General features: G+C 43.3%; 1 protein-coding gene across 1 annotated transcript in view; it reads left to right on the plus strand.

The window, feature by feature from the left end:
- LOC119165217 (uncharacterized) overlaps positions 1–13,640 on the plus strand; it is a 99,951-nt gene that overhangs the window by 12,722 nt on the left and 73,589 nt on the right. Inside the window, exon 7 of the mRNA XM_075872501.1 lies at positions 483–729. Coding sequence (XP_075728616.1) covers positions 483–729 — 247 coding nt within the window. The remainder of the gene's footprint in view (positions 1–482; positions 730–13,640) is intronic.

A 13,640-nucleotide genomic window follows, 5' to 3' on the forward strand; every position in this document is an offset into this window, starting at 1 on the left:
TTAGTAGTAGTTTCAGAAACCCTGACGAAATTTTTCGAGACACTCAAGACGATTATATAAAACTAGAGACACAAACGTGCACCTTTATAATAAACTCATGTCTACAATTAGGTGCATCTCAGCAGTGCTTCTCTACAGCAAAGTGGATTTCGAATGCTCTCAGAACCTCGTACTCTGAATCGTTAACAACTTCCTCGGTGTGTCATGTTTAGAACTGAAATTTATTCAATTAGATATCCATGGGCAGATTCTATGACCTTGGTGGTAAAGCCGTATATTTGAAACACCACTTCGTAAAACATACGTTCAAAGTTGTGGTGCGTTAGTGGACTGGTGTCCATAAAAAAGTGTAAACAGTAAAGGTTTTGCTTCTGGAACCACTGGCGGATAGTGATTTCTCTCCAAGTTTCACGTTAGGTCATCTGTTTTTAGAGTTTCTCAGATATGTTTTATTACTGCTCTTTTAATTTTTTTCGTTCCAGCTGTCTGCATATATGACGATAAGCTGACGCAAATGATCAAGCAGATCTCGGAGAACGTGAAGGCGCTGACCCGGCGACGAGGACAACTCAACGCCAACAGTAGAGATGATAACATCAGTGCAAAGTGCGAACTGATAGAGGCCAAACTAAGGACACTGACGGAGAAGGATGTGAATGACTGCTTCGATGACATCGACAATCTGATAGAGACTTACAAAAGAAAAACACACGACCTGAGCTCAGAATAAAATCGCATCTGTACTTTAAAAAATGGCCCCGTATCTGCATGTTTCACTCCAAATGCCGTCAAAAGACGATAGTCATGCGTGTGAAGAGAGTGATCAAAACTTTTATTTGATATTCTGTGCGAGAAATTTGGTGAATTGTATTCTAAAAGCACTGCGTTAGAGAGTCTCGATCCGTGCAGAGGAGGCGAACGAGTGCATTGAGGCACGTTTTACACGAGTTCCATCTGGCAGTTATCTTTGAGAACGAAGGAAGGCATGGGTACCTGTCTCTGAGGCGATAAGGAGTTGAACGCAAAGCGACGGGCAGGTGCCATCATCGTGTTGTCTTAGCAAATTGTTGGAAACATCTTTTTGAGCATAGCGTTGCGCTGTCAGTGCAGCGTGATAAAAGCTACGGTCCGTAGAATTACTTGTGCGTGCCTTCTCTAGTATAAATGCACACATACAAAACATCGATGTGTAATTATGGTGCCTCAAGTATGCGCAATAATTGTTTTTTAATTGACAAACGCACAAGTATGAACGCTGGACCCTGAGCAATATTCGTGGGCGCTACGGTTGGCCGTTTGAAATAATGTTCGGGTGTAGCTCGTTACTGCTGACAAACAGACAAACGTACAGACAGACAGACCAAGTTTTTTTAGCGTCGAAGGTCCCCAAGAAAGACCATCGTCTTTAATACAGCAATGTCTTTTGAAGTATTCATCTTACCCTGTATTCCCGAAGCTCCATTGACCTAACATGTTGCCCCGGTTGCGATGATGATGATGATGATGATGATGATGATGACGACGACGGCGACGACGATGATGATGATGATATGTAGACTTTAATGGCACAAGGGCCATGTCTTGGCCAAAGAGCGCCATGGAAAAGATGGAAGAGTGGCAATGATTTGTGATTTAACAATGACGTGTAAAGTATATCAACTAAGATGATGCTACAGGTCTGTATAGGGGCCTAAAATTGCTCGCCTTAAGGCGGATAAAACAGATAATATATTAAAGCCATGTGAGTGAGGTAAAATATTTAACCAAAGACTAATTGCAAAACTTGTAGTATTGCCATTATTCTTTAGATCAGGAAAAACTTTGGGGCTGACATGGTATTTAGCACTTCCCCGGTTGTGCAGGCGTGTACTACTTATTAGACGAGAATTGCATGCTAATGCGAAGGCTTCACGACGGAGCCCTGCAACTTTAATTTACCCTGCCGGCGAAGTTTTTAGGGGCGAAGCTTCTTAGGGCGTGGGCCGTTCTTTCTTTGTAGTGATATATGGTGATGTGTTGTTCCAGTAGCCACTTCTAGATGCCTTTTTGTGTATAGGTCCTTGTAAAAAATATCACTAGATGGCATTAGTGTTTTCCGTATACTCTTCGTATACTGACTGACGCCACTTTAGATGATGATTATTATTAATATTAGTATTATCATTAAAAGCAGTGTCTTCGGCTTCAATGAAGCCGATGAGCTTTAAAGTAATTGGATGAAGTTTGCATGCATCTGGATATTTTTGCCGAATAATAAACAGCGAAAAAAAAAGCAAGAAAAGCACCATAGCCTGAAAAGAAGTATTAATCCCCGCAATCACAAGTGCGTGTTATATTCATCGCAATTTTTAGCCCATCTTGATACTCAATATTCGACTGGAAAACACGAATATTGAGTTGGCCTGTGGTGTTTCGCACTTAGGAACCGAAAGCTTTCAGAGCGCTCCTCCAGCACCCTTATTGTACCCAGGAGGATGTGAGCGAAAACTCATGTTGAAGAGTAGTGATGATCGCTCAACCATGGCCCATACCTACTCAGAAGGAATGCCAAAATTTGTTATATGAATGGCACATTGATGATGATAATGATGGCCCATATAAACGACTCGCATTCACTCTGGGAGATTAACCAAGTAATGAATAATTAGATAGAACGTATCACAATTTTTTATATATCATATGCATCAAAAATTGAATAGAAGAAATTTAACTAATTTAGGAAACTGAGGTCGAAACCACACTGATTTTCTTAAGAATGTTTTTAACAACTTTTCTACAGCGAAACAGATACCACACTGACAATGGCCTAAGGGTTCTAGACATACCTTTTTTCTCGTTTGCTTCATCAACGTCCTAAACTAGTAAATTTATGTTAATGTTATTTAACGGCACCATGAATGAAAATCGAGAGCAGCAAGGTGTGAACAACACAATGCCCTGATGTTATGCGATCTTTACATTCCCGTGAAGCAACAATATATTGCGAAAAAAAAAGACACAGCACTGACGCTTACAATCCAGTAGTTCAACCCCACGTCTGATAAAAAAAAGACTAAAAACAATGACATCCCAAGATAATTGACACCACACTGTTTTGGGAAAGCGAAGAAAATTGGCGCATATTTACGAGGGCACCAATTGATAATTCCGTTTTTTTTTACATCTGCGTATTTGCTTATTGCGCACTTTATGGATTATTTGCCCGCCGTCGGGGAAAATCATTGCTATCTCCATTTGGTTTGATATCTAATTTCTCGCGTCGATGCTTCTCGCTGAGGTGTGATGTCACTTACCTGTTCTCTCTTAAGAGCAGCCTTCACCGCCGGCTTGTTGGCCAGTCCCTCTTGGTGAGTAGGAGCCACAAGAAAGGACCAAGCAAGCAAGCCTCCGCGATAGGGCTGTCCCACTGGCGCAACAGATGTTCGATGCGGCACCTGCACACATATCGTGGCGACCGCTCATTAATGAGAGTTAGTGCTTCGGTGAGTGGGGCTGGCAGATATAAGCATTAACATCGCACGCGCTGATCACAGTGCATCACAGTGCGTTGAGAGATGGACGTGGCTGACATGTTTACGACTGCCCAGAAATTCCTTTTGCGTTGATCTTCGTACCGTTACATTGTGATCATCATCAAACGCTTCCTATTTGCGAGGAAGACAATTGAGGCCCCGAAAAAAAAATACTACTGTATTGGTGCGATTTCTGTGGGGGCGATTACGAAAGGTATCAAAACACTGCTTTGTTTTTGATTCCTTCAGTATTGCTATGCAACTAATATTTTCGCAGTGCTGCCGTGCCCACTGAGTTGCTATGCAACTCAGTGGGCACGGCAGCACTGAGAAAGCAATGTCGCCTAATATGCCGCTTCTGTTGCTCGAACAGGTCAGTTTCTACTCATAATACTGTTACAAATCTGACAACAGATTTGTTGTTGTGCTGCCGTGCCCAAGTGTACTGTTCTCTGCATTTTCCTTTTTGTGCCTGCTATTGTCTGGCGATGTTGAACTCAACCCAGGTCCTGATGTGAAAGTCCTCCTAAAGGAACTGTCTGAAGGTCAGAAGTCCATTAAGGCAGATCTGAGCGCTCTAGGAGAAAGAATGACTAAAATGGAAGACGCCATTCAAAAAATCAAAGATCAGGGTAAAAAAATAGGCCAGCTAACGAAAACCGTCACGAACCTTAACGTGACACTATCAAGACAAGAAGAAAGGCTAATAAGCTTAGAGGATAGGAGTCGAATAATCTATTGGTCTTTGGGGTTGAAGAGGGCGAGGCAGAAACCACAGAAGACCTGGAACAAGCGGTACTGCAGGACATTTTTGTTCGCACGCTTGGCGTCGTACTAAAACAGTTGAGCGGATCCACAGAATAGGCCGAAAAGGGGGCCGTTCACTGCGTCCGGTCATTATAAAGCTATACGACTCCCGAGAGAAGTTAACAGTTTACAAAAATTGCAAAAAGCTAAAAGGCAGCAGTATATCAGTTGGGGACGACTTTTGCAAGGAAACTCTAGCCAAGCGTAAGCTACTATGGGAATCAGGAAAAAAAGAAAGAGATGCAGGAAAACGCATGCGTTTGAATTGCGATAAGTTGGTCATAGACAAAGACGTGTATTCCTGGAACTACGACAAAAACTGCCGAGTTAAGCTTAAGCATACAAAGAAAAAACCACATCACTCTGACGATGATGACTGATGCCATTCGCAGTCAAGTACATGCAGCCTTCGCTTAATTAATCTAAATGCTCAGAGCCTTAAGAATAAAGTTAGTGACCCAGAATACATATTAGCAAGCTATAACCCACACGTAATCACCGTCACAGAAACGTGGCTGCGACCGGAAATAGCGGATAGCGAAATTGTACCACCCGGCTACAAAATATTTAGAAAAGACCGCGATACACGAGGTGGTGGTGTGGCGATCCTACTTGCAGAAGATGTTGAAGAAATTGTCATGAAAGTGTATGGGTAGAAATAAAATTACGCAAAACTTCCCTTGTTTTGGGTGCCGTTTACAGGCCTCCAGGCGCCCCTAGTTCATACCTAGAAAGTTTGCAGCAATACCTTGATGGTATTGCTACCCGGAATCGTAGAATCGTTATTGCGGGAGATTTCAATCTTCCTGGTAATAATTGAACCACATTCTCAACTAAATCGAAGGAAGCAATAGACTGCCAACGGCTTTTAGACATGGCTTTCAGCCATGGCCTCACGCAGGTTGTCAATGACAGTACACGTGAAACAGGGTATCCGCATTCCATACTGGATCTAGTTTTTATTGACGGGCGAATCGACACATACAACGTTGCAATTGAACATGGATTGTCGGACCACAAACTTGTTTCAGTTGAGAAAAGCATTGATGGTGCCTTGCCATGCAAAAAAAAAAAAAAAGCTTCAGGCATGTGCGCAACTTAAACAAGGCTGATGATACAAGCATAATTGATTACTTGTCGTTTTCTTTGGATACGTTCAGTGATGAAAGTGACGTCATTGAGATGTGGATAAGGTTTAAAGAAATTGTCACGCTATGAATCAACAAATTTGTGCCCTTGCAAAAAAGAAACAAAATAAACAGAATCCTTGGATGAATAGGAAGATAATACATTTGAAGCGCGCCATTAACCGCCAGAGGCAAAAAGTAAACAAAGATCAATCCAAGATACACAATTTATCAAGGCTTCTGCGTGCTGAACTGAAAGAATCAAAAACAAAGTATTACAAAGAAATATTGCCGACATTTATGAAATCTTCCCCCATCGTTTTTGGCGTCACTTGTCTCAGAAGGAACACCACTCAAGCTGCGTGCATTCTCTTGTTGTCAATGATGAATTGGTGACAGACTGCTCTTCCATCGCTTACCTACACAAGAGATTTTTCCGGTCAGTGTTTACTGCTTGTCATGATAATGGTGATGCATCCACGCCACCTCCTTCTCAGTTGTCAGTTATGCCTGACGTTCAGATCACTTATGAAGGCATCGTATCATTATTACTGAAAATGAACGTGAAAAAGTCAATCGGACCAGATGGCTTACCAAATGATTTACTGCGAAGGTATGCGGAATGGGTTGCGCACTATTTATACATAATATATAATGCCTCAATAGAGCAAAAGCGTGTCCCAGACGACTGGCTTGTGGCGAAGGTCGTGCCAACGCATAAGGGTGGAGACCAACAAAAGGTGGAAAATTACCGTCCAATTTCCCTCACCTGTGCATGCTGCAAGCTTTTAGAGCATATTATATCCAAAGCTATGTACACGTATCTTGAGGGCACAAAAACATTTTTTCCTAATCAGCATGGTTTTCGGCAGAATTCATCCACTGTAACCCAATTAATAGAAAGAGTCGATGATTTCACGCGTGCCTCAAATAATAGTGTTCAGATTGACGCAATATGTCTCGACTTCTCCAAAGCCTTTGACAAGGTTCCTCACAGGGAGTCAATAAGTTAGCACACCTAGGCATAAATTATAACATAATACAGTGGATAAGTGCGTACCTGACAGGCAGAACACAATATGTAGAAATAAACAGCTTCAAATCTGAGTTATTAAGCGTTACCTCAGGGGTACCGCAAGGTTCAGTTTTAGGACCGATATTATTCTTAACTTACATAAATGACATTTCATGCGGCATAGAAAGAAGTACTACAGTGCGACTTTTTGCAGACGACTGCCTAATTTATGAAGAAATACACAGTGAAGCTGACCAAAAAACGTTTAATGATATTCTTGATGCTGTCAGTAATTGGTGTATTGAATCTAAAATGGAAATAAATCAAACTAAAACAGTTGCTTTGCGCGTCACAAACAAAAGTAAGCGTGTCTTCTATTCCAATTACACTCTATGTTCTACCCGCCTGTCTACCGTCAATGAAATAAAATATTTAGATGTAACAATAGCCAGTAATCTAAATTGGAGGACCCATTTCGAAAACATTTGTGCGGTGGCGGAGAGAAAACTATGGTACTTGCGAAGAAAATTAAGACTTGCTACGACTCCCGTTAAGCTAGCAGCATATATTACGTATATTCGGCCAACATTGGAATATGCCAGCATTGTTTGGGATCCCTCAGAAATCGGCCTCACTAATATGCTAGAAAGAGTACAAAGGCGACCTGCCAGGTTTATTCTTTCAAAGTACTCCTCGACTGAGTCAGTAACAGAAATGCTACGCTCTCTTCAACTGCCCACTTTAGCTGAACGACGGCAATTGGCAAGGATGAAGTTCTTGTTTTTATTGTCAAAAAATAAATTAAACATAAACACAACAAAATACTTAACGCCACGCCGCGGAAAAAACCTGAGAAATGTAAATGATTACACATACGAAGTGCCACAACAGCGTGTCAATGTATATGCGAATTCATTTTTTCCAAAAACAATTCGTCAGTGGAATGCTTTGTCATTACCACTGGTTCATTGGGATTCATTAGAAGAATTTGAGGAAGGGCTCAAAGATATTTTTCTGTAAGCATGGTCTGCTATGTTAACTTATTACAATTTATTTGTATGCTTACTACGACTGCACTGTTTTTCCTTCAGCCTCAAAGCCGGTGTTTCCTATGTATGTCAAGTAACAATTCCAAGTTCAAGTGTTGCTGTTTGAATTGCTGTATGATTTGAATGTATTGATGTTTGACATTCTTAGTATGTCCCACCCTTGTAACAACCGAAAGGCTAACAGTATTTGGAAAATAAATAATATTTAGCTTGTAGTTGACATTTTTTCGTGCCGTCAAGCAGAGAGAAGAGACACCATTTCCACGGACAATATTTAGCGCGTATTCTACACGCATTTAACTATCGCGAGTAACGGAAGTTCTCTGAAGAGAAACAGCATTTCGGGGAGACAAGGGAGACACGAAGAGCGAAACTGCGCTCTTTTGTGTCTCCCTTGTTTTCCTCGAAGTTTGTGCAGCAATTCAATTTTTCATCGAGGCCTTGTCTCTGCGCTGCTTCACGGGCCTGATGGACTACCCAGAGTTGATGGGCGAGCTTACAGCTTCAAAGAGGGGCTTCCCATCTTGCCGGAATAACAGTGGGACTAATACAATCCACTCTAGCCGTGCATTTCCAGTGATATGTGTTAGTGTAGCTACGTTTGTCCGACAGACTTTAGAGATGTTGGTGCTATAGATATCAGGGTAGATTAGGTGATATAGCAGCGAATTAGGATAAGCGCTCGTTTGCTGCTATTGCCAAATAGCTCATGGGCTCTGCATAAATTGCCACGAAATGGGGGATATATCTCCGGGCGAAGTAGACCGCCTTGTTCAGTTCATGCGCCGCGAAAGGTGTCCGCAATGTCTGTCACGCGTGGGAATTTAATCTTTTATCTTGTTCGCTATCACCTTGGTTTCACGCTGACAATAAAACGAAGTGAATGCCGCACGAACGTCGGTTTTAAATGAGGGGTTTTTTTTTTGCTTAGTGCAGACAATTCGAGCGTGTGTGTCCCATGATCACCCGCTTGTCTTGGGATAAACCTAATTTGTATCAGATGTTTTGATGATTTAACGAGTATGACTCACTGGTAATGACATGAATATTGTGGAGACTTTCTCGATAGAATTTTTAAACTCTTTTCACTAGACGTTTGTCATATACCTATGAGCTGATATGTGCCACAAGAGATCAACAATTTATATCTACCCAGACATGCTGAGAACAGCCATTCTTACTTTAGCGCTAAATCGTTAGAGTAGCCGACACCAGCAAGGATGACTTAACGAATGCAAGAATAAATCTGAATGCCCCGTAAGGAATTGCCCCGGAAGACAAAGCCACGGAAGACTTCATATTTAGAAACGTCATTTGTGGTTAAAAAGCTGTCTAATCAATCTTGGAAACATTACATATGTCCTCGCATGATACAGCCGTCACGTCGTTTTAACGTCAATTGTAGCCGAGTGTCATTTGTTGACATTTGTTTATGTAGCAGTGCCCAGGCATGGCCTCCGAGATGGTAAGCGAGCGGCAGGTTTCTCTTGGGCCGTCCTAATACCACGTAGGGAGCGAGTTTCCAGAGGTGGGCGTGGCCCACTTTTTTCTCCGCACCACTGCGCTAATTCTTATGGTCGAAAAGGCCGCCCCGCTGTTGGCGAACCTTGCACGTGGTGAGAAAAAAAAATAGTGTTTCGCTTTTGATTATATAACTTCACGCTCATTTGGGAACGTCTGGCCACGGTGTATGAGAGGCACAGACGTGGGCTTGGGCGCATGTATTCTGAGATGCGCTTTTTTTGCCGCACATTTGCGCCACCCTTGAAGGTGCGATGACTTTACATGACATCCGCATGTGCTGTGAACTTGCTACGATGTTTGTGGGCTGTAGAGTATAGGGACACTGGCGAAAAAAACGAAGACTGCTTGATCTACAGCCTGATTCTTTCTCTTCCTTTTCAATAAATTAGCACTGATTTTCATTGTAACGCCATACCAAGAATTCTTGCAGATGTGCTAATGCCATGGCAATGGTGCGGCGGCCACAGTACAAATGGTTGCTCATTCATGGTGGGAGCTCTGCGGTGCTCAGTGGATATGTTGGACAATGTAAGAACGAATATTGAGATCTTTCGCTTGTTCAAAAACAAAAGAGCACGCCCTCAGTGTTTAGTTTATCTGGTATGAATCACTGCGCAGTACACGAAAAAAGTATATTGTCGCTACTTTCTTCGTTAGTTCAATTTTATAAATACGTAGGTAATAAAGACGCTGTTCTACCGTACGTGTGACCATTTCATTCGGATGCAGATGAGAGTACAGTAAATTAGCGCGATACTAATAGTGCCACGTGCTGCGAAAACTATCAATACAGACGACAAAAAATTACGTATTACCTTACTTCAGTAATATGACGAGAGTCCTCATTTATTTAGAGCATAACTGTGCTTCGGTTTACCACCTCAAATATTCGTGCGCAATAAAATGCTGAAACAATGCGTCCCAATAGGAGGACTTTACGATTCAACAACGATTATCCCAGTTTTATGCAATGCACATGTCCGGAAAAGAATAATGCTAAAATGCCTATATTTCTCGATTGGATGTATTTTGGAAAGAAATACAAACCGTAATGGGAAAAAATGTAATACTGCAATAAATGAATTCATAGCTTCTTACCCAGATATATGAGGAAAACTCGGCAATAAATGCAGCAACAGAAAAAATTCTTTTAGGGCATCCAGAGTATTGTGGTGACGATTCTTTCTCGTACGTGGAAAAATCAATACAAACTCTGGAATAAAGTGTCCTCTGCTCTGTGCTGCGGTGCCTGCCATTGCCGGAATCGAGGCAATGCTAGTTTGTTCTGCTGGAAAGCGCAGTGATTAGGACGGCCGGAGAGAAACATGGCCTGTACTCTCCATCTCGGAGGCCACGGTCCAGGGCTACCATACTCGCGAGAACCAGCGCCTTATATCTGCTTACCGCTTCTGCTGTTTCGAACATGTATGCACATACGAACTCCCAAAGTGCGTCCAGAGAGCGTATTGATCATCGGCACTTAAAAACTTCAGCAGATTACCAGCGCTTACATTCTTTTGTAAACTACCTGCTATTTGAAACCGCCCACATTTTGAAACCACCCTCACATCCAAACAATTGACAATTTTATGTATTTTGCACGCAATAAACCGATTGAATTAACGAACAATGAAACCCAATGTGGCTAGAATGTGCGATTTTTATTGAACATTGGTTTCACGTGCCACAACGCTCAGTTTCTTGAACACTAAGGATAATTACAAAACCACACCTAGGAACAAGCCTAAGAATCAAGTTAGATCACAGACAAACTTCGTTGATTTATTCAAAAACATCTCTAATACTTGGATGAAAAATAAATCAAATTTATTAATGACCCGGCTATATATTATTCCACTTTTTTCGCGGGTTTTCGCTTGGAGGTAATTGCGGTGTTATGACCGAGTTGTTCTTGCACTCCAGCATCATGCGATACAAGGTGTTGTCCATGTACGTTGGGTGAAAGTCTCTTGATGCTGTGCGTGCATCAATGTTCGGTGCACGTTAGCTTCAACACGCAGTTTTCTGCAGGTCACCACTTGATCTCTCCTCTCGTGTGCCCGAGGGTGCCACTTCCCCTGTTTGTCAATATGATGAAAAGGACGTTTCTCTTAACACTACAACCATGTGATGTTTTTTTTTTTCATTCCTGGCTTATCAACGCACGCCAGGCACTTTCGGGTCTCAGCGACATGCGCGAAAGTGGCCAGCGCCTTATATTCAAGAAAAACCAAAAACTGGATGAGAAAGCCGGAGGATAGTTGCGGCATATCCACGAAGTAATGATGAGTGGGGCAAAGCGAACGGACGGACGGACTGACTGATGGACGCATGCGCGGACGGACGGGCGAATGCGCGGACTTACGAATGCGCGAAGAGAGAATTACGGGCGCACGCACGCACGCACGCACGGACGGACGGACGGACGGACGGACGCACTGAGTGAGAATTACGGGCACATGCACGCACTCACGGACGGAATTACGGGCGCACGCATGCACAAAGAGCCGCACAGAGGGGCTGACGGACGGGCGACCTGATGGACTCACGCGCGGACGGACGGACGCTTCGCCCACTCATCAATCACCTCGTGGATATGCTGACATTCAATGTAACGCCACTGGCTACTACGACGACACGGGACATACCCACGGCATAAGGAACTTCGCCCCCAAAATGACGAAGAAAACTAAGTCGAGCATGCGCTCATGCCGAAAGATTCCAGAAGTGCGAGGCACGTGAATGTAGCCATGGAATTAGATGAAGGAGAAGACGCGCAATCATTGTCAGCGGGGGCTTGCAAAGCGAAGGTCGTGTCGACAGTACACATACCGGTGGTGGAAGCGGCGCAATCGAACCCTGAATCTTGTCACGAGGATGTTTCTACAAGGACCTGGAGACCTCGACTGATTCGAGGTAGGCTGTTCGGGACGCAGCAGCCACTCAACCGGCAGCAACGTTACTGGGGCAAGCCCACCTCGACGTAAGCTGTCGAAGACAGCCTGAGACCACAAGCTGTCGAAGACCACATCGTGAGAAGATGATTCCACTGCGGCAGTGACGCCGACGTTTTTCAAGCACATCTAGAACACATAATGTGACGCAGCAGGACGAATTCCGCACTTTTCGCTCCCTCGAATAAGACTAACCGTATATTTTGGCAGGCTACAAGACCAGAGATATTGTACTTAGTATAGATATTAGTAATGAGCAAATATTGAATGGGCATGTAGGCATGTTTATTTAGGCATGTAGACGTTCAGTTGTAGGTTCAAGATTTATAATTCCCGTTTTTTTTTTCTTGAGAGTCCCGTGTGTTCCACTAATATGTTGAGCCGCTGAGCGTGTCTAGTGCCAGTCCTTCACCCTTAGCCACCCGTATCCGTGAAAACTGGCGAGCCTGCCATGATTACATTCAGCCCATTCACTGATTATCGTGTGTTCAAGATGAGAACTGAAACAAGACTGAAACAAAACTGAAACATGACACAACATATTTAGCGAAAAACACGGCAACCATAAACGAACAAGAAATTAGAATTAATCATGAAAAAAAAAACGAGTATCTACATGTCCATAATAAACTCGTACCTTGGTTCCTACAGACTTGCTTGGTACAATAACCCTGTCCTTGTAGTCCCCATAGGAATGATGAGGCTTATTTGAAGCAAGGAGAAGTCGGTGGGATCCGTCCCGCTGCATCACACTGCGTGTTCTAGACGGGTTTGAAGAACGTCGGCGTCCCTTGCGCAGTCTAATCATCTTCGCACGATGTGGTCACTGACGTCGCATCGGTATTGGAGATCAGGTTTTGTGGCATTCGACGATACCCGATGCTAATTGACAACGTCGCACACCATGGACTGTCTAGCAGCTTGCTTCGAGGTGGGCTTGCCCCAGGAACGTCGCTGCCAATTGTGCGTGGCTGCTGCTTCCCCAACAGCCTAACTGGAATCGTTCTAGGTCTTCAGGTCTTCGTTAGATCACCCTCGTGGCAGTCTTCTGGGTCCCATTTGTCCGCTTCCGTCACTAGTGCTTGTGCTATCAACACGACCTTCGCTGATGAACTCCGATGAAGGACACTCACTCACAGAAGGGGATGGGCCAAGAACCGGGCGACAGGACACTTAAATGAAACATATGAAATTAAGGCCAATCTGCAAACTTGGTTTGACCGCTTGCTCAGCAAAAATTTTTTGTTTATTGGCACTATTATCTCTAACCTATCTCTCGATCCTGACAGACATCGCTAAGAATTACAAACTAAATATCTGCAAAGGTTAGGCTTCACTAGCACAGTAATCTTTTAGTTGCATTGATGTAATCAAACACAGTGGAGCATATATCCCTGTGGCAGTAACCAAATGAAGTGCCGCCAAGTAATAAAAGTACTGGTAGATTTACTTGTATTCTTAGCTTTTGTAATGGGGCTATTCCTAGCTTTTGTAATGCACAGCGGCGACACCTTGAGTCGAGCTTGGTTAAGGTAATAATTTAGTGGTAGAACTTTACGCCTACCTGGACTGTGGAGGCAAGGTACTTTAGGAGGTGCAATGAGCCTCGTGCCAACACCAGCCCAAGCAGGACGGACTTATACTGAAGGGTT

The sequence above is a fragment of the Rhipicephalus microplus genome, chromosome 8 (genome assembly GCF_043290135.1).
Source record: "Rhipicephalus microplus isolate Deutch F79 chromosome 8, USDA_Rmic, whole genome shotgun sequence".
Lineage (NCBI taxonomy): Eukaryota > Metazoa > Arthropoda > Arachnida > Ixodida > Ixodidae > Rhipicephalus > Rhipicephalus microplus.